Source organism: Agelaius tricolor, unplaced genomic scaffold, assembly GCF_023055355.1.
Source record: "Agelaius tricolor isolate 1412-34295 unplaced genomic scaffold, bAgeTri1.0.p SCAF_17, whole genome shotgun sequence".
Classification (NCBI taxonomy): domain Eukaryota; kingdom Metazoa; phylum Chordata; class Aves; order Passeriformes; family Icteridae; genus Agelaius; species Agelaius tricolor.
Genome location: NW_027269277.1, coordinates 157784 through 184467, shown reverse-complemented (window position 1 = coordinate 184467; position 26684 = coordinate 157784). Strand labels below are relative to the sequence as shown.

The window sequence follows — 26684 nt, the reverse complement described above, 5'->3', positions numbered from 1 at the left end:
ACCCAGCACAGGGATTCCTGCAGGCTGCTCTGTTCTGCTTTCGAGGTCCATGGAGACATGTGGTCCCCACTGCAGGTGGAAAACTGCAACACTGGAATGCAGAAAGGTCCTAAAATCTGAAGAGAAGCTACAAGACCAATCTTAAAAATCCTTCAGAGTTTACTGAAATGATATCTGCTGTTGTGTCTTTTGAGCACCATGGGACACACAAAGGAGGTGATCTGGGTGGGTGGTGTCCCACAGTGTGGTATGCGCTAGAGTAGCAGTGAAACACTGGGAATTACTGGGTGGCTTGTATCCCATGTTTTTACACCTCTGCAGCATCCAACAGGATTCTGGGGCTCAGCACTGCCAGATTCTGCCGGAGCTGGAACTGCTCTTAGCAACAAGGCTACTGACTCAGTCTCTGCACAGTTAGGACCAGGAAACTTTTTACCCTCTGGCAATTTTTTTGGTATTAATATAGAAACAAATCACTAATTACAAAAACAGATGTGTCAGAGCAGCAGCATTGCCTCCAGCATCGGGTGGGGAGAAAAACAAGCCTAGAGACTGGTTTGCAAAGCATAGAGCTCTGAGTGTGAAGGAGGCAGCTCCAGGAGCTGCTGGGATGATCTGAGCCTTTCCATGAGCAGTTCATCTCCTGGGGATGACACTCCTGTCCTTCCTCGGCATGGCTTGAATCCCTCTTTCACATGACTAATGGCAACGGTCCATGAACAGCAATCAAAATAGTGCCTAGCCTCTTTCAGCTGGATAATGAACCCAGAAGGACTCCTCTAAATAGAGGAGCAATTGTGTTGACCAGCTGTTCAGCATTCCTCCCTGCTCAGTGTGGATAGCCCACACTGCAGCTGCAGAGGTGACCTAAGAGCACTCACTGGAGAGCTAAACTTTGACACACCTTCAACAGTACTTACTTTGATCCCAGAAACACCCCCAGTGGGAAATCATAGTACTGAGTACTATTCTACTTTTCTACAGTTTTAAGGGGGATTTCAAAGAAATACTGCAGTTGGATGTGTGGCTGCAGAGCTGGCACAACCTAGGAGTGCCTTGAGATGCAATTCAACTTCTTCCATGATGGAAGGGTTATCCCAGCCCAGAAAACCACTCTCACTGCTGACTGGGAGTACCCACGCTGCAAATGCCATGCACTTGCTGTCTTGCTCTCATAGATGCTCTTTGAACTGTTGTGACCTGTTCCTGTTCTCTTTACAGGCTCTTTGCTTTGCTGTGATGTGGAGGGATGGTGGACAGCTGAGTAAAACTCAGATGTTGTTTTGTTTCCCCAGATCAGCTGTCAAAAGGGCCATGTTCACATCTGTCCTCTCTTAACTCCACGGCTGGAGAGCCCCAGAGTGACTCCAAGAGCACAGCTTCCCAGTCAGCCAGGGTGTTACGGAGGCAGTCCAAGCCTGTGGTACCCTTTATTTAATGTGTAATCGTGGGTTTGGTGGCCTTGGGGGGAGGCTGTGATTGGTGCCTCTGGGTCAGCACCAGAGGTTGTTCTCCCCTGATCTCCATCATGGGTTTGCTGTCTCAGTTGGAGAGAGTCCTGCAGCTTCTCCAAACTGCAGTGTTTCTCTGTGTGACATGAGAAGAGTGATTCTTATCTGGAAAACTAAATTAATGCTTGGGAGGGACCTTGTGGTCCTCTGAAGGCAGTGTTTACACAGCAGCAACATATTATTGGTTGTTATACAGAGCAATACTGAGAAAACAGCTGTCACAACAGAGAAGAACAATGGCTTGTCCTAGTTGTTTCTGGTTTTTTTTTGACTATTTACTGATGTTTTTCCACGTTTCTTTCCTTAGGAGATGACCGAGAATGGCAGTCACCAGCTGGTGGTAAAGGCCAGGTTCAATTTTAAGCAGACCAATGAAGATGAACTCTCTGTTAACAAAGGAGACATTATTTATGTCACTCGAGTTGAAGAAGGGGGCTGGTGGGAAGGCACCTTGAATGGAAAAACAGGCTGGTTCCCAAGCAACTACGTCAGAGAAATCAAATCTACTGGTAAGCAAATTGCTTTCAAGGGCTGATTGAATGACAGTGGCATAATGCAGTGAGGACCCTCATGCCTTTGGGAAATTGCTGCTATTTATTAAGGTCTGTTTGTGTACTTCAGGCAGCTGGGCTAATGGAAGGATGAACGGAAGGGTAAAGTGCAGTGTTTCGGATGAATTGCTTGAGAGCTGCTTCACCTTCTTCCCACTACATTGTGCGTTTCTCTTGCTTCCCCCGAGCCCCAGCAGCATGTAAGCAGGGATATTGTCAGAGGATGAGGACAGAGATGGATGTGGGTCCCCTTTGTCCTGGAGAGCTGTCAGTGCCTGAGCTCAGAAGTAACTTTTTGTTAGAGACCTTGGTCAGGCAATGTATTTGTGTTTGATCCTGGCTTTTCAGGCATCAGTGGAATGGATGTTCACCGTCACAATGTGGAATCTGATAAAAACTGCATGGCCACAGGGCATTGTCAATGTTTTGGTCCAATAGTGATGGTTGATTTCACTGAGTACATTTTTCCCCAGATGCTTCTCCTGCAATGTTGAGAAAGGAAGAGAGAGGGGATGAACTGTCTGATGACATCTGCCTTTATTGAGCTTTGTCTTGAGTGTCCTTAACATTTTCTGTGATGTGTTTGTACCCAGACGTAGGGTGGTGATGATGTGAAGCCCCTCCAACTGCCCTGTGGCATTACACATCCATTCAAACAGCTCACCCCTGCCCAGGCCTTTGTGTGAAATTAAACTGTTTTTTTGCAAAATGCAACTTAACTCCTTAGTGCGCCTTGAGCACTTACCATAGACAGAGACCAATTGTATTCTTGGTGCTGGTTCTGTGGCTCAGGATCTGCTCTGGCCTCAAACACTGAGATGCCAGCAGGGGTCTGCAAAGTAGCTGCAACATGTGCAGCCCCTGTTAGACATCCTTTCTTCTACTCTTGCAAAAATAAAGCAAAGGAGGGGAAAAAAATTCACAATATAGTGCTCAGAATTAGGTCAGTTTTTATTTGATTCTAAATGAAAAAAAATCATCTCATCTCCCACTGTTTCCCTCTGGGAAATGATGTCTGAGCTGGAGCAGGAATTTGTAGCAGGGATTGAAGGCTTGTCTGGCACAACTCAGGAATCACTAATTTACTCAGTGAGGGGAGAAGAGAGATGTTTTAAACAAAGGAGAGCAAACTTGAGTCCTAAAGGGAAAATCAGATGGGAGCTGCATGACGTGACAATGCCTCACTGAAGTTAAGGGCCAGTCTCCCATGGATCCTGATGGAAGAGCCCATGAGATTTTTCTGTCTGCAGAGCTTTTCCCTCCAGATCCTCTCTCAGCACCATTTCATGTGGCAGGAGGGTTCATTGCCCTGGTGTGTGCGTGCTCAGGAGATGTGTCTGTATTGCAAGTGAGGAGTGAGGGACCATCAGTAAAGCCTCCCTGCCCCAGGAGTGCTGCTGGAGCTGCAGCTGGCAGGGAGCTGCTTTTCCCACCTCCACAGTGTAAGACTTCAGACACGCTCTGAATGGAGTTACTTGTTTTTCAGCAGTGTCCATACCTCTGCTGTGTCCTAGGTGTGCCCTTTGGGTAGAAATACTCTGTGATTCTGTGAAATAACTGTGGAGCTGAGCTCTTCTGAGCCTTTAGCTGGAAGTGACAGAAAGCACAAGGGTGATCTTTAGACAGTACATAAAGAGAATAAATGCATCAATTTCAAGTTTCTCCCCTGCTATCAGTGTGCAAGTAATTGCCTTGTGTGAGCAATTGCAGGGAGCCAGGGGAGCCTGGCTGCTGCACATGGCACAGAGCTGTTTCAGTATGTGCAGCGTGGCCAGGCCTGGGGCAGCCTTGCACTGCCTGCCTGTCCCAGCCCAGAGGGAGCATGGCGTTGCTGGGAAGGCCTTGCTGCTGGAAGGGAAGGGTCTTCTCTAGGGAGAGAAAATTGGAGCGGGGATTTGTCCATGTGTGTGTGTTTGTGTGTGCACGCATATGTAGAGAGCTGGAGGCATCCACAGGGATTTATCAAATGCAGAATGAGAATTGATTTCCAGGGTTTTGTGAGCTTTTCATTTAAATCTACCTTCATTCAGAGAAGGATTTTGCATCACAAGTGACTGTGGGGATAGGAGGTCAGCATTGGAGTTGGTTTCAAATGCCTTGTAATCACCTGCTAAAAAAGATAGTACCTGTCATTTCTGACAGACACCCAGTTTTAAAACCAAATTTAGTGGGCCAGGTGAAGCAACACTATAGTTCCCAACATTGACAGATACTGGGCTGCTGCCAGGGATTTTGGAGCAAACCTGGACGTTGGTTGGGCAGAGGCTGCACAAAGCTTCTGGTGTGACTTGCTTGGCCACTGTCAGTGTCGTGCATGCCACTGGTTTTATCCTAGTTTTTTTTTGAAACGGGGAAACAAACCCTGAAATTGAAGTTTTGTGGTCAGAGGGGTGAAGTTATATTTGCTGGACATAATGCGGCAGTGTCTTTTCCTGATGGAATAATGAGAGCTGTGCACTGTAATTTATTCATGGGTTTTTTTTGTACAGATAAACCACTCTCTCCCAAAGCATTGAAAGGGCTAGAAAACACTCAGATGACAAAGAATTATTACCCTGTGGTAAGTTTTAAAGTGCTGATCATACATTTTAATAAGTACCATGTTATTAATCTTCTGAAGTAGCTCCTTCCCTTAAAAATCATTGATGCAATTTCAACAACTGGGGATGTGACTCTGTGTTTAAATGCAGCTGTTTCCATTCCCTTGATTCAAGGCCATTGAGACAATAAACCACAAATGGAAGTGGCTGCAAGGTGTCAAAAGTAGAGACTTGAAGTAGACAACTGAGATAGTTAAGGAGAGGTGGCAGCTTTCAGATCAATGCCAGGGGAAAAGGGAAAACAGTATTTCCTGTTGATAAAGATAGGGAGATAATGTCATGGTGTAAGCAAGCAAAATCAGGGCTCTGGCCCCTTTCTTGAGTTTGGCTGGAGATGTTACACCCCATGGTGCCTGTCCTAGGCTTCTGCCAGCAGCTGCAGCCCTCAGAGAACGGGCAGCTGCCACAGCTCATGGCCTGGCTTTGTAACTGGGCTTGGCTTTGGAGCAGCCTGCCAGGCCATGAATTGCTGCTGCAGAAGGGGTAGGGAAGCATCCCCTCCTTTACATACTGCTGCCGAAGCAAGGAGATCTGGTAAAGTAGGGGCAGCTAGCACAGCCCCCTGTGTCAAGGCTGTGGTGTAAGGGAGTGAAGATGCCTCGTGTGAGCATCCCTGGCTCTCAGTGCTGGAGCTGAATCCTGCTCATCAGTATGTCTAAATACATATCAAGCAAAGCAAAGCAGAAGCAGTATGTCCAGGGAGCTGGAAACCACCTCCACTGTCTCCAGAGCTTATCAACACTAAGAAACTGGAGTGCTGACTGGGAGTGTGCAGGCACTGTCTGCTGTGCAGCCAGAGACAAACCAGCTGCTGAGATGGATTAGCAGGACCAAATCCAGATCATTACATCCCTGAAGTGGCAAATGAAGTGTGCCCTGCTTGATCTGCCACAGAAGCCATCCTTGGTGCAGCCTTTAACGCCTGCGTTCCAGGCCTCCCCAAGTTTGCAAAGTAAAATCTCAATATTTGACCACCAGGACTTCCCTGAGTGTTCTGGGTTCTGCATTAAGAAATGTAATTTCTGGACTTAAGATACACTTCCATGCTTTGCCAGACTTGGAAGCTGATGTCTCATGTTCTTTTGACTAGTTTTCTAGTACAAAGATCTTCTCAGCGCTCTGTCTCTCACCCTAGGTGTTGCAAAATATTCTGGAAACAGAACGAGATTATGCAAAGGAACTACAGTCACTCCTGGGAACTTACTTAAGACCCCTCCAGTCTTGTGATAAGTAAGATAAAAGGGCATCTGTGATGGAGAGAACACTGTGGGAGCCTTGGGGTGTCATGGACAGAGGGCACGTGTTTAGACATTGTCCAGTCAGGAGAGATGGGAGAGTCATATTCTAAGGCCTCTGTATTTCAGTCACTTCTCCCTTCCCAAAATCTTCATGTGGGAAAATTTTTGTGCTCTCAGCCTTGTAGGCCTAAATGAGAGTGTTATGACTCTTAGGATGACAGAAGCAGGCACATTAGCTTTGGAAACACCCAACCTCACTCAAGGAGCAAAGAAGCCCCTACCTGTTGGACCTTCCTCCCATAGGGAAACCCATGGCATGAATCCCTGAAGACAAAACTCTCTGTCTGTGCACACACCTCCTTCCCCAGCTCTGGCTGCAATCCCATCTGTCTGTGTCTATTAGACAGCTAAAGATCTGAGAAGATTAGTGGGATTAAGTGATTTAAATCCAATTACGATAATCCTTGGCAGCAGACTCCTTCTCTCGGAGACTGTGGTCTGTAGCTCATAGACCATGAATTTTGTGTTCTGTCCGATGCTGTATCTGGGGAAGGAGAAATTTTTGTGTCTTTTTGGAAGGTCTGCTGACAAATAAAAATGGGGTGCTCCTGAGAGCAACCTCTCTCTGATGGTGACTGGTGATGTGGCTCTTGTAGGCTCAGCACTGGGGACATCACAGCATTGCTGGGAAACATGGAAGAAATCTCTGCTTTTCAGCAAACACTGAACCAAGCCTTGGAAGAAGTTGCAAAGTAAGTTTGTGTCATAGCACGGAGGTTGTTAAGCTTTTTAACTGTAGCTAAAAATAATAGAAAGGCATGTTCATTAATATTTCTCCTGACTGCTGTCTTAGACTTGTTAAATATAGAAGAAAATAACAGGACTGAGGAAAGGTTGCAGGCAGTGCTTTGGCAGGAGGAAAGGTAGAAGGAACTCTGAGACTACTGGTGTTAAAGCATCTGCTGAATGAGTGTCACTAGAACTGACACAAAAGTCTGCCTAACCCAAAGATGCAGGCACATGCAGGGTGGGAGATCTGGCAGGCATGAAGATGGGAATTGCCAGGGAGCAAAGAGCAAATTATTAGAGGTGATAATTTCCTGCAGGGAAGCTGACAGACATAATTAGCCTTAGGTAAGGGCTGAAAAGAGATGGGGAAAGACGGAATATTGAGAATATATTCAGGCTGTGGCTTCTCCTTCTTTCTCTGTCTTTTCATATTCGTAGGCAGCCCAGAGAGTGGTACCCCCCCACCCTCACACTGCCCTTAGTTCCATCCTCATCCTCATCCTCATCCTCATCATCCCAGCTGTAGCTCTGCTGGTGAGACATAACAGGTTGAGTCACAGGTTGTCTGAGGCTGATAATGGGTTGTGATTCTCACTGTCTGCATCACAGGAACCCAGACCCACCTGAGGATCCCCCTCTTCCTCCTCCCCAGATGGCAGGTGTGGATATTTTGCTCAGTGCTGCAGTTATGAGGTGACCTGGGAATGTCCCTGAGCAGTGGGTAGTTCCTGGGCAGGTCCCTGAGAGTGCTGTAGCTGCAGGGTGCAGATCCAGAGGCTTTACATAGCTGGTGTGTTGGTGTCTGTAGGCTCCCTGAGAACCAGCAGCGTGTGGGAGGCTGTTTCATGAACCTGATGCCCCAGTTCCGCTCCCTGTACCTGACGTACTGTGCTAACCACCCTTCAGCAGTGAATGTCCTCACACAGCACAGGTAAGTGATGGAGAAGGAGATTCAGACTCCTTTAAAAAGTTAATTTTTGTTATTAATGCTTGGCCTGGCATGGCTGTTGACCTATGTTTTGACAATAGGTCATTGCTATTTCCTGCTGCTGGGACTTCGGGCTTTTCAGCAGGACCTTCCCGCTTCAGCATGAAGACAACTCACACTGCTCATGTTCAGAGCTGATCTCACAGGTCCTTTTTTGCACAGGACTCCCACCTTGGGTCAAACAGGCAACCTCAGCTTTGGCAGTAGCGTCTTCTGTGATTTTTACTTGCTACACAACCCAAATGCTGTTTCAGGTCTACTGCTCAAGTGCTCACACACTGACAAATGGGAGTGTTCCCCTGTGGCACCACGGTGGGGAGCACATCACTGCAGAAGGAGGATGGTCATCGAGTCAGCTAGTTCCCCAGTTTATTCATTGAGCTTCTATTCAACCAAATGGTTGATTTTCAGGGTCATTGGTAGAACACAGTAATAACTTCTTTCTTCAACGTGACCCACATGAGTAGACACTTGAATTTGTGTGATGTCCTGCTCAAGAGTGTGCCACGCCAAGATGCTACAACTGTGTCATCCCTAATATAGGTTAGCTGTCTTCCCTGCAATGATGGGAAAGCCAGGACCACATGCATAGTGTTTAAGTCTTCCCATTCTGCAATGGGAACTCATGGTGTATTTACTTACCTGCTGAAATCCAGCTTTAATTCAGTGTAACAACAAGCCTGGCTCCAGCAAATGACTTATTCATGTGATTCCTCAGTCTGACCCCTTTTCCTAAATCAACCAAAGAATCAGCTTTGGCAAATGTGCTGACACACAGAAGCCATGTTCTCTGGAGCAATGTACGTGCAAACACCTGCGTCACAGTTTCCAGCAGGCTCCCAGTGCATTGCTGCAGCCTCCTCCAGCACAACACCAGCCTATGCAGCCCCTGCCCCCTCCCCGCTCTCCCCATCCACCAGATACCTGCCCCTGTGCCACCTTGCTGTGCTGGGGGACCAGCTGCTGGCACCAGTGTGCCCCAGAGCTGTGCATTCCAGCACCTGTGGCCACACGACATCCTCTCCTGCTTTCCAGAGGAGAAAGGTCTTGCTTGGATAGAAGCTCCCTGCCTGCTCCACGGAGGGGGTGGAGGGTACTCAGAGGGGAGTTTGTGCTGCCTTTAAGGAGGCCCAGCTCAGAGCAGAGCCCTGGCCATCAGGAGAGCATGGGCAAAACACAGCCCTCAGCTCTGAGAACCCTCCTTGTGGTTTTTTTTGTTGTCTCTTTTTATAGTGATGAGCTGGAGAAGTTCATGGAGAGCCAAGGTGCGGCCAGCCCAGGCATTCTCATCCTGACCACAAGCCTCAGCAAACCCTTCCTGAGGCTGGATAAATACGTGACACTGCTGCAGGAGCTGGAGCGGCACATGGAGGTCGGTGGGGTGTGGGGCTGCTGGGCAGGCTCTGCCTGTGGGTGCTGCCAGAGCTGCTCCCTGAGCTTCAAGAGACACCTCTGCCTCTTGGTATTTGAGCATCATGTGGCTAAAAGTACTAACCACATCTCCAAGGAGATGTCCCATGTCGCCCAGACATTATCCACCTTTCAGATTAAAAGGGAGAAACTGGTGGAAGAGTCTGAGGAATGTTGTGGAAGCACATTACCTGTTCTTCACCCCAGCCCTCCCTCAAAGATGGGCCATTTCCAGCACAAGTAAAAGCAGAGTCTAGGGACGGGCTACAGTTGCTGTTTATTTGCACAGCCAAGAATAAATCTGTGGTTTTGTTATCATTTGATGAGATTCCTAAGCCTGGCCACTCACTCCTGTGGCTCGCAGGCACATTCCTGCACATTCCCACCCCTTGCCCCAGGGTTGTGCTCCTGGGTGGAGGCAGAGCTGCACAGACATGGATTTGGCCACCAGCACAGACACAGGGGTAGAGAGCGAGCCCCTGGGAGCAGGGAGAGCAGTCAGGGGCACAGAGACTTCCTTGGCAAGAAGCAAGTGTGCTTCAGGACATTTCTTGCCCCAAGGACTGTAGAGATCTCTGCTACTGGAGCTCTGCTACTCGCTGCTGGTGCACTCCAGCTGCAGGAAGGCAAAACTCAGGGGTGGTGCAAGGGGCTGAAGAAAACAGAAGTAACAGTCTGTTTTTAAGCAAGTTTCCTTTTTCTCCTCATCCAGTTTTAATTACCAGTTAATTCAGCACATTTATCCATGACCTACAATCAAGCCAAAGGATTAAAACTTCTATGCTTGAGCCCGGGATGTTCCTGCATAGGAGAGGGCATGAGAGCCTGCAGGGCAGGCACACTCCAGACCTACCTGTCCCTCTCACCTGGCTGAGCTGAGCCGCAGGGGCTGAGCTGAGTCTGGCCATCCCTGCCCATGCAGGGATGGTGTGCTCTTTGCAGGATATGCATTGTGCTCTTTGCCTGCTCTTCGCAGGCGGCTCAGCCGTGGGTTTGGGGACACACACATCACCTATTTGTCTTGGTTTCTAAGCTGAGTGTGGGAGTTTTGTTGCATGAATCAGTAGGCCTGAGGTTTAAGCTGTGATGCAGTGGGAAGAGGACGGCTGCGTGCAGTGGGGATGTACACCACAGCATTCCCTGCACTGCTGCAGAGCTGCTGAGGGGGCAGGTGTGTTCAGGGCAGCCACTCGTCCCACATTGCAGATGAGCAATGCCAGGCTGCCGGGGCAGGTCCATCACAACCTTGACACCTTATGATTTGCTTGGCATGAGGACTTGGTGATGAGGAGCAGGGCCTTAGATCCAGGAGAACATTCTGGGAGAGTACTAGCATACAGCTGGGGTCAGAGATAAGGGGCACCATTCTGCTTTTACCTGGCCTAAGAGCTCTCTGCTTAGACATGCCCTCCCTTAAAAGCAGAGTTGAAGCCCCCTTGATGGTGGTGGGCTTCCACCCTTGATGGGCAGTGGCTGGAATATCTGGCACTGCAATGGAAGTTTCCTTCCTGAAGGTGCACCCTGCACCACTGCCTGTTTTCATTGATTTTTCTTTGCAAGTCAGATTTTTTCTAAGTCCAGTCATACCTACTCTTGCTCTGGCCACTTCACACTCATTAAATTGGTATCAGTAAATTGCATAGCTGCCTTTTGCCATGCCGTGTTGAAGTGGGTGGTGGGGAAGGTACCTGGGAGACTTTGACCTCCTCCTGAAGACCATGCTGCCTGTATTCTCAGCCCTGAGTGTAGTGGAACATGGGGGATGCTCATGGTGGGTTAATGCTCAGGGTGGGTGCTGCTGCTGCTGCTGATGGCTGAGGAATTTGCTCTTCCTTCACTAGGAGGCGCATGCGGATCATGAAGATGTTTTGAAAGCCATCACATCCTTCAAGTCCCTTGTGGTAGGTGGCAATTCTTAAAATAGCCCTCCATTTCAGGTCTGCATTTCATGAAGAATGAGTCAAGCCTGACATTTGTCTCCTCATTAGGAAAAAAGGTCTTTTGGAATGGAAAAGATGGGTTACAAAGAAACTTCATTTCACATTTCAAGCCTAGAGCTGCTCCTCTGGCTGTGGCAAGTACATGTTGGCTCTATGGTGCCAGAGCAGAGATGGTGGATCTCCAAGTTTCTCCTCTATTACTGAAAGCCATGTGTGGACCGTGGTAGCAGCAGGGTCCCTTTCATGTCCTGTTCCCTTCAATCTCTAATCATTTTCCACCTGAAACTAGACCACTCCTTGCTCATTGAGGGAGAGGTTAGCACGGCTGTGACTGACCCAAGTGCTGGTGCCAATGGGAAATTTTGCTGAGGTTTGCTCCACAGGCATCAGGAGGCTTGGACCACATTCCAGTAATTTGTGGCTCCAGGTGGTAATTTGTGGCTGTCGGTGGGGAACAGAGAGAATGGGTGAGTCAGAGATAACAAACCCATTTCTGTGAACTCTGTAGCCTGCACCCCTCAAAGTCCTGCTGCACTGAGATGAAATAGAAGGGGAAAAGCCATCCATATGCACAAAGGTTTTACCTGGAAAAGCTTTTTATGGAAAAAAACTCTGGTCTCTCTTGCTTTGTAGCCACAGAGGACCTTTCACTATAATCACTCCAGATATGGTCCAGCTTCCTTCCTTTAGCATAGCAGATGTCACCTGTTTGTGACAAAATGCAAGTGTTTAGCAGTGCAGATAAAAGATGGGGAGGAGAAAGTTCATAGAAAACAGGAAAGGGCGATCATGTTACATTTACTTAGAAACTCAGCACCCTTTCCATTTATTCTGGAAGCTAATAGGGGAATAACTCATTTAAATTACAAGGTGTCATTAATCTTTAGGAAATCTCGTAAGCGCTGGATGGTTTTACTTGAAATGTGTACTTGGGTGATGAGTAATTTAATGTCATTATGGCACAGCTAAAGAGGTTCAGTGTGAATTTGACGTTAGATGAGCAGAGATGCCCCTTGTGATGGGCATGTGGTCCTGTTATAGGACCAGGAAGGCTCCCAAGCAAAGGCAGGGAGGGACCAAGGAGCCGCTGTGAGTCACAGCAGTGCCTCTGCAGAGACTGTGATGAACTCCTGTGGATTATATTTGGATTTTTATCCTGGGAACGTTGGATTCGGACAATTGGGGAGCCATCAAAACATACAATAGTTGTAGAACCAGAGTAAACCCCAGTTTGGTTCAAATGTGTGTGGTTTCAATCTAGACCCAGTGCAGCCCCTCTCTTTGCAGAGCTGGATAGTCAGTGAATTGGAAAGGAGGAAAATCTCTGTCAGATAAAGGGGTTTGGAAAAACCAAGCAGTTGGTGAAAATAGCCTTGGTTTACCTTTGCAACAATTTTCCCCATTGGCAGAGGGGTCAGTTAAAGAAGGTATTGCTTGGATTTGCAGGACTCTGTTCAGTCAGCATTGATACTGCTCATTCCCTGGAGCTTCTCCAGTCCCCAGCTTCCCAGCAGAGGTGCAGTCTTTTCAATAACAGCACTTTCAGAAGATTCTTTTTTGTGCTAATCTACAGCAGCACCTAGTCCTGCTTTTGGGTTCCAGATTTTGGTTGGAAAATATCCACCTATCTGACTTGCTGGGGACCTTGCAGTGCTACAAGTTCAACTCTGCTGTTTGGACAAACCTTCAAAATCCCTCTAAGCAGTAGCAAAATTAGAGACATTTGACTGTGCAGCCGTCTTGGTTTGGAAATTGTGACCCTGAACTCTTAGAGTTAGGGCTGGTTTGGAAAGAAAAGTTTGCTCAGAGCAGTTTGCAATTTCCTTGACATTTGAATGTAATCATTACTTCATAAATCACTGGGATGTGATTTTTTAACAAATTTCATGTAATGGAGCCAAAATAGGCTTTTCTGATCCCTGACATGACCATCTCTGAGCCCACAGGGCTGTGTGAGTTGTTGCTGGTGAAACTGGGATGGTTTGGGTTGGCTTCTGCCCTTCAGCTAACGAAGCTCTGCTGTGATTCCCAGTCACAATGCCAGGAGCTGAGGAAGAGGAAACAACTTGAGCTGCAAATCCTTTCTGAATCCATCCAGCGCTGGGAAGGAGAGGACATAAAAATGATGGGAAATGTCATCTACATGTCCCAGGTTATGGTGCAGTCTGGGGGAAGTGAGGTGAGTGTGGTGTTCTTCTGCTGGCTGTAGACTTCATGTCTGAATACCCATTTGCTCCCGGGGTAAGTGATGTGAGGTGGTAGTTCCTCTCCTTCCAAGCCACAAACTGATGACAAATAATGCTGGTAAATAATTTTACCTTGGGAAGATCTGTGCAATGGGACGTGCATGTCTTTGGAGTGAATCAGGCACCCTGTAGGCTTAGTTTCAGGCCTTTGGTGACCCACTTTTCAAGAGAAGTAGTATCTCAGTGTCATTTAGCGCATTAATTTCCCTCTTTCTCCCCTGTGACTTACTCTTAGAAATGAGAGTGACTAGAAAATGTCCTATCTGCATCACAGGGGCTGCTCTGACACCCCATCCCAGAGCTGACTGTGTTCTGGAACTAACTGGAGTGATTCTTGTCCTACTAGTCCTAATGCATCGCACCAGTGCCTGACACAGACCTTCCACAGTGGTGCTAAAGCCATGTGTGCTGCATGCTCAGTGTGGGAAAGTATCTCTTAGCCCTGAATTTATGCTGTTGCAGTTTTTCCCTGGGAAGGGAAGACCTGTAAAACAAACCCATGCAGTATCTAGTCCCAAAAGTCTTTCTTGTTTGGGATGTGGGATGCTGGGGAACACAAGGCCTTCTGAGGCACTCTGCAATGGTTGGAAGAGGATTAGCGGGATGCAGACAAAAATCTCTGCAGGGAAAATTGGCACATAAATGAGATGCCGTAAAGAAAAAAAAGCCAGAATAGTTGGTTTAGGGGTGATCTCACAGGCTGTGATTCCAGCTGCAACAGGTTCAGTTTGCTAGAGGCAGGTGCTTGTGATGCATTGCAGACTGGACTAACTTAAATTCTTATCCCCCCAGGAGAAAGAGGAGCGGTATTTCTTGTTATTTTCCAATGTTTTGCTGATGCTGTCTGCAAGCCCACGGATGAGTGGGTTCATCTATCAGGTAGGCCTGCTTCGTTTGAAGTTGCAAGGCATTCGGTGTAAAAGTGCCAAACAGGTCGTTCTTAGCAAATTTGTGTCCTCTGCATCCTTTGAACTCTCTGTTGTGATGCAAACACCCCAGGCTGGGAACCAGGGCTTGGCTTTACCATGTGCCGGGTAGTCAATGCCTTTGTCTTGATCTTTGGTTAAGCAGCATTTGGTAAGTGAATGCTGTGAAATAAAAAACCAAAAAAACAAAAAAAAACACCCAAAAAAATCTCAAAACCTGTTGTTCTACCTGCTGTTTTTGAGAGTAGGGTCTGTCTCTAAGGTGTCCTGATCCAGCTGTAGGGTTTTGACCAGCCAGCTGGCTCTCAGTTTTGTGCCATCTCTGGAAAATACTTACAAAGCCCACTGCAGAGTGCATGAAAATTCCAGTCCATGAGGTACTATTACATATAACTCTGCATTTCTTGTGTTTTACCATTTTACATACCCTCCAATGGCTGTTGAGAGCTTGGCTTTTCTCCAGCTGTCTGAAACCATCAATATTGCCAGGAAAAGGATGCTCTTGTTTTGATGTGTCATATTGTCGTAGCAAGGAAGATGAGAAAGATTTGGGAAATATTTGGCTGGGTTTTCTGGCTTGACCCACTGGTGGGAGTAAGGTGAGCAGGCAGTTCAGCATGCAAATCAGAGGGATGGGGAAGGCTTTCAGAAAAAGCCAGAGGAAATTGATCCTTCTGACTTGACTGTGAAAAAGGTTTGCACTGAACGAAGGGAAAGGGTGGCAGATGAGCCAGGGATGACTCAGTTGTCATGGGAGCCTCATCTCTGGGGTTTGACCTAGTTGTGCAGGGAAATCTAGTTCCATACATTAAAGGAGACTCTTCATGCGGTCTGAAGCCTTCACAAATTAATTTTAAATGGCAGTTTCCAAAGAGAAAGGAATCAGCAGAAACAAGCAGACCTGCTGACACTGACTGCTCTTCAATTCTCCCAGGGAAAGCTGCCTTTGGCAGGAATGATGCTGACAAAGCTGGAAGATGCCGAAGGGAATGAGCACATGTTTGAAATCACAGGTCAGTGGGGCCCTCTGCCTGGGGCAGTCCTCCCAGTGCAAGCAACAGTTGCCACTGGAAGTACTGGTCTTTCTCCTGCTCTTTTACCATGTGTTGTCTGAGTTTCTGAGCAACTCTGTCCTGCTTGAGGCAATCTCCTCCAAGTGCCCTGGAGCTCTGCCTCTGGCTGCCTTTGGAGACCATAGTGCTTTGTATGGGACAAATCTCTCGCCCCAGTAGCACTGCTCTGCACTGGTGTGCCCTGTCTGCATCCAGTAGCCATGCCTTGTAGCTCTGAGTACCTCATTTATTGACAGATACATGGTTCTGGTCATGAGGGAGCTTTCATCCTATTTCCCCATTCAGTGTATCTCATTACTTGTAGGTATACACAAGTCATTTCATGCTCAGTGCCTGGGCTGCAGTGCAGCTGGTTGTGCTGGTGGTATTTAGTGTCAGGATCCTATTCATCACGGAAGTATTGTGTTTAATGACCTTCAACATTAAATAAGCCTCACACATTCATCTTACTTGTTCCCTTAGCATTTCTTGCAGCTCCCACACTGTGCCTGGAGCAGGATGGGCAGTCTCATCGTCATGCTTAGGGATGTGGTTTAGTGGTGCACCTTGCAGTGCTGGTTTAACGGTTGGACTTGATGATCTTAGATGTCTTTTCCAACCTTAATGATTCTTAATGATTAATGCTTCTATCTTTGCCCTAACCTTTTTGGAGCCACTGGACTGTGCAAACTGAGGAGCCATTTCCTGCTGTGCTGAGCTGATCTCACCCTGTGTTTCCTCCTGAGTCTCTACCACTTGCTAAAGACAGTTATTTAACCCTCTGCCACAGGGAACATGATGGAGCGGATCACTGTGTCCTGCAGCACCAGCCAGGACTTGCACGAATGGCTTGACCACTTGCAAAGGCTGACCAAAGGGACATGCAGTACCGTCTCCAAAACACAGTCCTGGAGTCCTCATTCAGTAAGTGTCACCTCCTGGCCTCTGCTGCCCGGGTTCCTCACTGCTGCCTGAGCTCTCTGTTTCAGCAGCAGCCTGACTCTGAGGTAACACGACAGCTGTTAGACACATCCTGCCTTTTGCTTTGTAACCATGTTGTGCTTGTACCATTTTACATGTATCCTGCCCTATTTTTGTTGCAACTTAGGTGTCTCAGTATCTCAATGCTTGTCCATTCCCCTCCACTTCTCTACCTTGTTTGGTGGTTAACAGTCTTGGTTTGCTTCTCATCTATTTTCTCAGACATTTAGTTCAGCTGGGCAGATCCGTGGGCCTCTGGAACCCCCCAAAATCCTCAAGCCCTGGAGCTTGAGCTGCCTCCGTCCTGCTCCTCCACTCAGACCTTCGGCAGCACTGAGTTACAAAGAGGTAATAATCCCACCTGCCTATCCAGGACCCCGATTTCACACAATCCCTAGACCTTGTGTACAGGTTTCGTATCCCACAGCAAGGACACAGAAATGTAGGTTCTTGGGGATGTTGAGAGAAATTACTCTGCCACTTTGGCCCTAGTCCTATGATGGATGTAGGTTGCTGTCCTGGGCTTTGTGCTACACGGGACTCATGAGTACATGTGTTTGCAGGCTGAATGTTAGCTGTTGGCTGCCATAGCCAGCACTCTCAGCTGCTGGATTTCACCAGTCCTACATCTGGGTGTCCCATTGGGCCCTGTTTTTTGGAAGTGCCATGGTGGAGCTGCCTTCTCTCCTCCTCCCTGCCTTGGTCTGAGATGTGGACAGGGGCCTGCTCCCTGCTGGAATGTGTTTCAGCTCCAGCTGTGCAGCAGCTCAGTGGTTCAGGATTGAGAAGCGATAGTGCACCATGAGGAAGAGGCAAAATTCCTGGCCATGCTTCTTGTGTCTTCCACGCTGTTTTGGTGGCTGGAGCAGGACGTGGGGCTTGACCCTCCTTTGCCACCCACCCAAGTGTTACACAGCAAGGTCCTGCTGGGAGGCAGCAGCCAAGGGATGGCTTCATCTGCAGGAGTCCCAGCCTGGGAGCTGGGAGTTTGTGTGGGAAAACCCAAAATACAGCCTAGTGCTGTTGTCACCCTGCACCACAACTGTAGTGCTCTCCTTCCCTACCTCATGTTAAATTTTTGGAATTACTCACCAGTATCTCAGGTAACGTTCCTCTTATTGAGTGAGCACTCTGGGTCTGAGTCAGCTGCCTTTCTTGGTACAGCGGCCCTGGGAGTGTTTCCGCCCCAGTGGGGATGGGGACAGGGAGGGGGCTCGGATCCCCTCAGCCCTCCCAGCACTTAGGGATGGAGAGTCTGGCAGCTGGCAGAACTGTGGGTCTGCTGCTGCAGGTAGAGGTTTTATGTAGCCTCATTGCATCTTGTTGCATTTATTTCTTAGAATTTGTAAAGTAACACATTTCAGTTTGGGAATTAACTTGGTTAAATACTAACTGAGCAGACTGAAAATGACCCATAATCTTTGCATGTTCCAAATTCCTAATGGAGGCTAAACCCTTTCTTGCTTGTGTGGTCAATTAAAAATATTGGCTTGAGGTAAAAGAGAAATTTTTCTGTGAGAAAAACGACAGATTGAGGGATACAATACCATGGTCCTTTGCAGTTTCTTGTCCCCTGCCACTCATAGCTGGAATTAAACTCTGTGTCGAAAGCAGGGGAGAGGTTTTTGCCACAGGGGCCTAGCCCACAGCGAGTCCCAGGGGATAGGATGCTGGATGGTATCCTGCAAAATGTCATAGGACCAAAAATGTGGCTTCTATGGGAACAAGCCGTGCTGACCATGTCAGTAGAAACCCAAAGGCCAACATGTCCAGCAGAGCTGGGCAGGCACAGCCTGGTACTCAGTCCTGCCTGAGCCTGGAGAGAGACTCATGGACACAAGCCTGTGATGACAGATGGGGAATAAGTTTGGTTGCTGGCCCAAGCAGATCCACATCTGTCTCATTTCTTCCTCTGGGATGCTTAATCCCTAAACAGAATCCCTATTTCACTGTATTTTAGGTTTTTTAATTTAAAGCTGAGCACAAAATAAGCAATGCTGACAGTTCCATCCAAGCACCTTCCTATAATGAAGATGTAATGAAGGAATACAAATTTTAAAGGCTACTTGCAGGGAAATGAGTGGGACAGTTTGATTTAATGAGCTGAGATTTTTAGACATCCAGTGTTACTTTATTTGTCTTCTCATAGCGTAAGATAGGATGGCATAGTCTTGTACACTTCCTTGTACCCAGCTCAGGAAACCTCAGACCCTGCTTGTGTATGGCACCTCACTCTTGTTATTTCCATTGAAATTGGGTATTTTTCCTGTTCTGTTTCCAGTAATCATTTGAAATGACAGAACAGGTAAGTTCTGTGGGTGTCTGGATTCAGTTTAGCAAAGGGAAAATTATTTATAGATCGTTTCTTCTACTATTGTTTTTTAACTGGCTGCTTTCCATTAGGTGAAGACTTTATAACATCAGGGTTCAGGACTTTGCTGGGCCGACCTCATGGCTCCCTGGGTCAAGCATCCCAGGGATGGGATCCAGGGATGGAATCCTGCACAGGATGTGCAGGGAGCTCTCTGTCCCTGCCAGTGAAGCAGGGAGGTGTTGCAGTGCTGATGCCTGACACGGTCAGGTCTTTGGAAGTCAGGATGGAAGGTCCCCTTTGAGAAGATGAAGTCCCAGGAGATTGTCACCAGGGTGGGCAGAGTGTCCTGGCATCCTGACTAGGCTGGGTTGAGGCCCTTAGAATTGGTGTTGAGGGCAGGCCCTGAGCGCTTCCTGGGACTTGGATGGAGCCAGGCACATGGGGCTCCTGCTGTTGTAAGCACCAGTTTAGGCAACCAACATCTACAGACACCCACTACTAACCAAGAAAGCATGTTCTCTGTGTTTAGAGTGTATTAATGCCCACTCATCCTGTGTCTCACATATAAATTTTTAGTTTTGCATGACATGGTGCTCCTTTGCATGTTGATAGTGCTTTAAAACCAGGACAGAGGGGGTGCTGCATTAATCTCAGGACTAACACTGAAATGTGGTTTAGAATTGTGGATTTAATTGACTTGGTGATAAAAATCATCAGTCTCTCACACTCATCTTCTCTTTCTTTGCATATTCATTGTAGAGGATGTCTTATATCTTAAAGGTAAGGGTAGATACATCTCTTTGGCTCATTGTGTCACAGAGTGCTTGTTTCTGTTAATGCTTCTTGTGCTTGCATGACCCTAATTTTGCCTCGTTATATCAGTAAGTTATTGTCAGAGTCAGTAGCAGCTGGCAAATATATTTTAAGATAACTCTCAGAAAGCATTTAGTGTTATGGTACGTAAACCTCCTGGCATGCCTCTTCTCCTTTAAATCCCTATCGCATGTAACCTACTAATACTCTAATTCTTTCCAAATCAGCAAGACTTTTAACTGAGTGAAGAAGATAAAAACTTGTGTTTCTTACTCATGGAGTCATAGCAAACATTAACTTTATGTGTGTTTGTCTCTTCTCTGTGTATATTTGTGTATGGGATTTATACTCTCAAACTGTGGGCATTTAGAAGCAGAGCTATTTGCCAACTCTTTTATATTAGTAATTAAGTCAATGGAATAAGCCAGATTTTAGGGTTTTCTAGCACAGACCACAGAGTTTGTAAGCAACTAAAAGTGCTATGAATGTATTTGAATTCTGTGGATAAAGGATTTTAGAGAAGAGCTGCATTTATTAGAGGAGTCTGTCCTGGCCCAAACCTGCAGGTGCAATTCCCACTGCTGTTCCAGGGAGCAGTGGGTACATGTGAAGGGAAAAAACTATAATTTTCCCCAACTTTGTCACTGTCTGCTTTGTAGCTTTCTAAAGTGTTGTGTGTAGCATGGGTAGCTGCATCCATCTGTGCTGCTCCACTGTTCCAACTGCCATTGGTTCTGGTTAAACACAAGAGTCTATTTCTCTGTAGGATTCTAGCAAAAGTCCAAAAACAATGAAGAAGTTTCTTCCAAAAAGGAAAACTGAGAGAAAACCATCTGATGAAGAGTTTGTTATTCGGAAAAGTAAGTGTTGCCCAGAGATGCTTTGGCTGCCCCATCCCTGGAAGTGTTCAAGGCCAGGTTGGATGGGGCTTGGAGCAACCTGGTCGAGTGGAAGGTGTCCCTGCCCATGGCAGGGATTGGGACTAGATGATCTTTAACCCCAACCATTCTGTGATGCTATTTTTCTTTCATTTCTGGAGATTTCTGTGTTCTCAGTGATCTCCATGGGACTTTGAAAACACCCTTTCTTGCCGTGCAGGATGTGACACCATGCTCTCACTCTGAGCCTACATGCTCCTGAGCATGGGAGACTTCTGGAAGTGCATGGGTCCTCAGCCTCTGACAGATTTCTCCTCCCCTCCCAGTTATGACTGCTAGACATGCCACCACCCTCTTTGTGATTGCTAGCACAAGGTCATGGGTTGTGGGTGGTCTTATTCTGAGTATGAAGCCAAGGAACTACTTCCAAGTAGTTAAAAACTGCATTAAACTGCACATCAAGAGTCACCAAAATATGTCTGACAGCTGGGACAAACCCCTACCTGGCCATGCCAGCATGTCCTAGAACAGTGTCCATGGGGAATTAGGAAACAAAAAGGTCCCCATCCCAATAGGGATGTTCACCTGCAAAGAGGGGTGTCCTGCGAACTCCCTAGAGCCCACTTGGGGCACACCTTGGTGGCTTTATATGAAAGGCCATGGTCAAGCCATGGTCATGCTGCCATGTACAGCTCCAGGATTAGCTCTCTCCCTTGAGAAGATGGCACTGAGTGGAGGCTGGAAATTAACACTTCATGTTTCCAAGTCCTGCTCTGGTGCTGCTGTACCAGAACTCCCACACTAGGGTTGCTTTGCCTGCCCATCTCCTGGTGCTGCCTGCACCCAAAGTAGGGCATCACCCCCTGAGTTTTGCCAAGATGAGCAACTAGAGATAAGTTTTCACACCATTTGTTCATGGTACTTGATGCCAAAAAATGTAAAGGACCACAAAACAGATTGGGCAAAGTCCCAGAGGCAGTAAGCCAAAGAAACAGCATGATCTCTTAAGGGGCTTGGGAGCAAAGACTGGGAGAGACAAGGCCAGAGTACCTTGGCTTTTGTGCATGCTATTGTTTGCAATGTTTTACAGGTACTGCTGCGCTGGAGGAGGATGCTCAGATCCTGAAGGTGATTGAGGCATACTGTACTGGGGCAGGCTTCCAGCAAGCTCTCAGCTCAGGTGGGCACACAAACACATTATTTAGCTCCTACTCTGCCCACAACACTGATAACCCCTTTGGGAAAAAACAGATGTTGCATCATACAGCAACGAGACTCATGCTAGGAAACTGTAGTGTTCAATCTTTGAGATAAGGAAGCTTCATCTGCCTAGTGGTTTAGTCGCCATTGTTTTTCTCCTAAACACAGAGAATGAAGCAGGTAGGAGGGCAGATGAGACACTGCTATTTCACCAGTGATTACCTGATGATATCTCAGGTTGCTTATAGCTTTAGAAAGGAAGCATGAGTATTATCTCTCAATCAGCTGTGTGTTTAAGAACAACCTGCTTCATAAGAACCTATCTAACATCTTCACCTCTGGAAATATAACTATTTATCATTGCTGGTGAGATGTCAGCCAATTAAATCTCTGAAATTTCAAATAATGGTACATATAAAAAAGGGAGGCCATGGTTCTTTGGGGAGCTCTTGACCCTGGTCGAATGGTTTCATTTATAAGTCATGATGTAACTTTAGATGCAATAAGTACTCTTGAAAATTTTCCACTTGCTGCTGTAGCTCTGGGTTAGTGGGATGTAGCTGACATCTCCAGTCTGCCCCAGGCTGATGGTGGAGCAGGAAGAATGAGAGCTTCTGTCTCTGATGTAGCAAGGGCACCAGGGAAGATTACCCCTTTTTCTCCCTCATGAATATTTCTTGTACACAGGCTCCCGTAAAGACTCCATCCCCCAAGTCCTTCTTCCTGAGGAAGAGAAAATCATCATAGAGGAGACACGAAGCAATGGCCAGACGGTCACTGAGGAAAAGTGAGTGTGGCTGGTCTCCACTTGCAGATAGATCCCTGTGTCACTTTTTGGAAGGGCATTAAAAATGATGCCCTCTCTTTCTGTGCCTCCACAGAGGAGCAGGCCTGGTGTCATTGACTGCTGCCTTAGTTCTGGCAAAGAACCACCAGACAATATCAACAGCTACTTTGTCCCTTTTAAGGACAGGGCCACCCTCCCAGCTGTCCTGACATGGCTGTATTCCTCTGGGAGTCTGGATCCCCATTTTATGGCTTATCCAGATGTAGGATAATGGGGTCAGTGAGAACAGAACCAAACAAGTGGTTCTTATTTTTTTAACTACTGATGTACTGAGCTGTTTCTGCCCCTCGGGAGCCTGCCTGGCACCTGCCTGTGAGTGCTCCCAGCCTGCTCTGTAACTTGCACATCTGGATGACTGTGTTGAGCCTCTCCCTTTCCAACCCAGTCAGTGTGTTCCTTTCACATTTGATTTTTTGCAGCACAGCCTCAAGGAATCAAGGCTGCTTTACAAAAGATACTCAGGCATTTCCACCTTTAAAGTCATTGTTATTCATTGCCATAGCATAAACAAGGAAGCCAAAGCCACAGACCTTTGCTGATAACTCAAAGCAGAACAAGGTATCAAGGTTTGAGAAGAGAGCCCTGAGTTTTGGACCAGTGGCATATAAATGCTCCTAGGCTGTGTTTCTAGAGTCCCCTCCCAGGCAGCAGCCTGATGCTTGGGAAGCAGAATCTGGCTGCAACTTTCCTGTCAGCACCTCCCATGCTATCACTGTTTTCCTGCACACCAACTCTAATTTCTTTTTTCTTTAATTTATTTTTTCAGAAGCCTTGTTGATACAGTTTATGCACTGAAAGATGAAGTCAAAGAGCTGAAGCAGGTAATTTGGGTGGGATTGTTTGTGCTGGGAGTTGAGTGACAGCCAGCCAATCTGTGCTGGATCATTTTCAGCTGGTCAGTGCCAGGTAAAGTCTTGCTGATGCTGGTCCAATCCTGCAAATTCCTAAATGAACATTAGTGTTTTTCTGGTTTACCTTCCTGAATCACAGAATCACAGAATCTTTAAGGTTGGAAAAGACCTCTGGGATCATGGAGTCCAACCATCAACCCAGCACCATCCCTATGTTCACCACTAAAGCATGTCCTGAAGTGCCATACCTACACATTCTGTGAACACTCTCAGGAATGGTGACTCTACTACTTCCCTGGGCAGACTGTTCCAGTGTTTGTCAACCCTTTCCATGAAGAAACTTTTCCTAATATCCAACATAAACCTTCCCTGATGCAGCAGGAGACCACTTCCTCTCATCCTCCATGCTTGAGTGCTAGAGAAAGCAAGAGGGAAGGAGGAGCCGGTCTTTGTAGTAACATGAAAAACTTTCCCCCTATTCCAAAAGCTCTTTCAACTTGACCATTCATTTTATAGGGGTCTGGTGGACACCAGTTCTTGTAGACTCAGAGGAAATATGTCTTCTTCCTTCCAGTCCCAAGTCTGGAGGTGGGAGAAACCATCAGAGGGGAAAAGGGTTCTTCAACCCAAGATAAAATTATGTTTCAGGGAGGATGTTTCTGTCTGCCCAAAGTCAGGGAACTTCTGTGCAGGTCTGTGAGGTAGTAAGACTCTGTTTGGGTTACTCGTGGTCTGATCCACTTAGGTTCTTCATCCTCACAAACTCCTATCAAATGTCTCTGTTATTTCATCACCTCTGAGGCATCAGGCAGCAGATGCATGGAAGTACCTCATTGCATAAAGTGCATGGGCATAACTGCATCTTTATTCCTTTGGTTTTCACCTTGCAGGAAAACAAAAGGATGAAACAGTGTTTGGAGGAAGAGCTTAAATCCAGGAAGGACTTGGAGAAGCTGGTGAGAAGGCTGCTGAAACAGACAGATGAGTGTGGCAGGGAGGACACCGGGCGCAAGTCATCCCTGATCGCTTGAATTCATGGAGAAGCTGCTGGCAGTGGTGTGTGACCTCAGGTGTATTTTTGGGAAGTGGAACTGGATCCTTTGCCTCTTCTTGCTCCTTATTTTGTTGGTTTGGGGTATTTTGTTACCAAAAAAAAAAAACCAAACAAAAAAGTCATAGAGAAAAAAATAGTTTTTCTTCCATCCAGTAAGGAAATAAAGCAGAAACAATCAATCACAACAGAACCAGTAAGCAAGCAGTCCATGATTCACAATTCATCTGCAGCAACTAATACCTCATTGTACCTGCTACTGGGAGCAAATACAAACTCTGCTAGTGATTGTTGCTCACAAAGGCTTGGGCAGCAGTTTCCTAGAAGAAGCTTAAGCACTTTTTAATGCTTTCATTCTTTCCACAAGCACCAGTACCTATTTATCGAATGAAAACATTACTGAGGTGGTATTGAGCAGAAACCAAAAAAGCACCATGCTTCTCTTTTCAGATAATCACAACTGGGGAAGATTTCCCATCCATCTTCTTTTTCCCCATTAGTTGACTGTAGCGAACTAGAGCCCAGCAATACTGTGGTTCCTGTGTGGCCTTGATACTGATTAAAATGTGCAATTAACATGAAGATGTTTGAACTCCTTGGGGGAAGCCAGATCTGGAGCACCTGTCAGAGTGCATAGGAAGGTATTTTGCACAGTGCTGCCTCCTTACAGCTCGTGATTAGCACAACAGGTAACTGCTGTTCTGCCCCCATCCCTTTTCTTATGCATGATGTAGAATTCCTGCCCCCTGCTTTGTTTTCACATTGAGTGTCCAGGTAGCCTAGGAGATGATAATTTTGCTGTGCTTCCTCTTGCAGGACATGCTTTTCTCCATATGAAATGTAAACACTGCTTGACAAAAAAAAACCAACCCTAAATGTGCTGGTCCCCTGCTCCCTTCTGCCCACTTCATGCTTTCCATCGCTCCTTCCCAAAGGTTGGGAATGTTGCCAGTGGCCACTTCTCCCCACATCACCCCACAGGGACTTTCTGCTAGGAAAAAGAACTTTCTCTTGAGATAGGGAAGGTATTTATGCTTTGACAAGAGCTGGAACGCTCCTGAGGCAAGGATGTGCAACACCCTCCCAGATCCCTGGACAGCTCCTTGAACACAGCATACAGGCAACATGCATATGTATCAGCTCTCCTTATCTTATTTGGAGTTATACCCTAGTTTAGAACTGGTGTTCTCCTTCCTTCCTTCCTTAACAGCATTATAAAAACAACCTTCTGTTAATTATGTCTTATTTATCTCACAGGGCAGCATGGTCCCAGGGTGTGCAGAGGCACCACAGCTCATTACAGTCACACCATATGTTGGTTGTGAAGGACATAACAGAGGCAATAATTACAACTCTCTCCTTGCCATTAAAATTCAGCCAGGACATTGCAAATGGTGTTTCGGGAGATACAGACTCCAAAACATTTCCAAGAGTGTAACAAGAAACCCTCTTTAAAGGGTTTCGAGAGCAAATTCTATTTCTAGAGCAAAACAGAGGTCTGGTTACATTTGCCATCCCCAGAGCATCCCAAGCAGATAGCAGCTCCCCACATCCCTCCCTGGGCACACAGCTGAGTGATTTGGTCAGCAGTCAAGTCCTGCTGTGCTTGTGAATTGTTTTCCAGGAGCAGGACCTTTGCTACACTCACTGCTGCTCAGGGAGGCCATGCCCAGACCCCTCGGTACTGCCCGGCCCTGCTGCCTGCTCCAGGCTGGCCTGGGGACTAGGCTGCTGACATGCAGAGCAAACCAGGGGCCACTGACACTGCAGGGAGAGGGTGGAAATGTGTCCTCGCCGCCCCCAGGCTCAGTTGAAACCCGTGCTATGTACATATGCATGTTTGTGAGATGTAATGTGACGGAGAGCACACTGGGACTTTTTGGATCAAGCATTTGTCAAGAGCTAGAAGCCAAAAAAAGACAAGAAAATAAAATAAAAAGGAAAAGAAGCCATGCCAGATGGACAGCAATGTTTCCATATTTACTTTGTTTACAGTGCTTTGTAAATAGGTTCCAGTGAGTCTGTCTTTAGATGGATGTTGTGTCAGCTGCCTTCCAGTGTATCTTTGTCATGTAGGTTTATTTACTGTAAACTACTTATGCAAGTTCAACTTTTCTAACATGTTTTTATTTTGAACAGTTTTTTAATCGACATTTTCAACAAATAAAGGATAAAAGTCACTTCTTAGCCCTTGGAGCTGCTTCCTGTGTTTCTGCCATGAAAGCAAAGCCAGTGCTTGCTTTGGGCATCCCCGATTTCCTCAAAATGCCATGGCAGCATCATACCTCTCTGATTTACTGGTAGGAATACTGGTGTGAAAGGTGATGCTGGCACTTGGACTGTTGCTCCCATCATCATCCATACCTGCAGTAGGCCAAGAGCACCTGGTCCCAGGGCAAGAGATGCATTTCCATCCCTCAGGCCCCACATGCACTCTGTTCACAAGGATGCTTTATGGAAAACAGACTGCTCTGCTGCACCAGGCAGTTGCTGTAGAT

General features: G+C 46.9%; 1 protein-coding gene across 6 annotated transcripts in view; it reads left to right on the top strand.

Moving 5' to 3' along the window:
- ARHGEF6 (Rac/Cdc42 guanine nucleotide exchange factor 6) overlaps positions 1–26373 on the top strand; it is a 38975-nt gene extending 12602 nt beyond the window's left edge. For 3 of the 6 annotated variants that reach the window (XM_071442108.1, XM_071442113.1, XM_071442114.1), the window contains 19 exons: positions 1296–1423; positions 1819–2020; positions 4552–4622; positions 5798–5892; positions 6557–6652; positions 7498–7620; positions 8911–9049; positions 10929–10988; positions 13060–13206; positions 14066–14152; positions 15134–15212; positions 16042–16175; positions 16455–16580; positions 19306–19326; positions 20126–20219; positions 21328–21417; positions 22125–22224; positions 23051–23105; positions 24026–26373. In XM_071442108.1, coding sequence (XP_071298209.1) covers positions 1296–1423; positions 1819–2020; positions 4552–4622; positions 5798–5892; positions 6557–6652; positions 7498–7620; positions 8911–9049; positions 10929–10988; positions 13060–13206; positions 14066–14152; positions 15134–15212; positions 16042–16175; positions 16455–16580; positions 19306–19326; positions 20126–20219; positions 21328–21417; positions 22125–22224; positions 23051–23105; positions 24026–24166 — 1988 coding nt within the window. In that variant the 3' untranslated portion in view covers positions 24167–26373. The remainder of the gene's footprint in view (positions 1–1295; positions 1424–1818; positions 2021–4551; positions 4623–5797; positions 5893–6556; positions 6653–7497; positions 7621–8910; positions 9050–10928; positions 10989–13059; positions 13207–14065; positions 14153–15133; positions 15213–16041; positions 16176–16454; positions 16581–19305; positions 19327–20125; positions 20220–21327; positions 21418–22124; positions 22225–23050; positions 23106–24025) is intronic. The other 3 variants (XM_071442109.1, XM_071442112.1, XM_071442111.1) reach the window with 3 other exon arrangements.
- Positions 26374–26684: the final 311 nt, after the last annotated feature.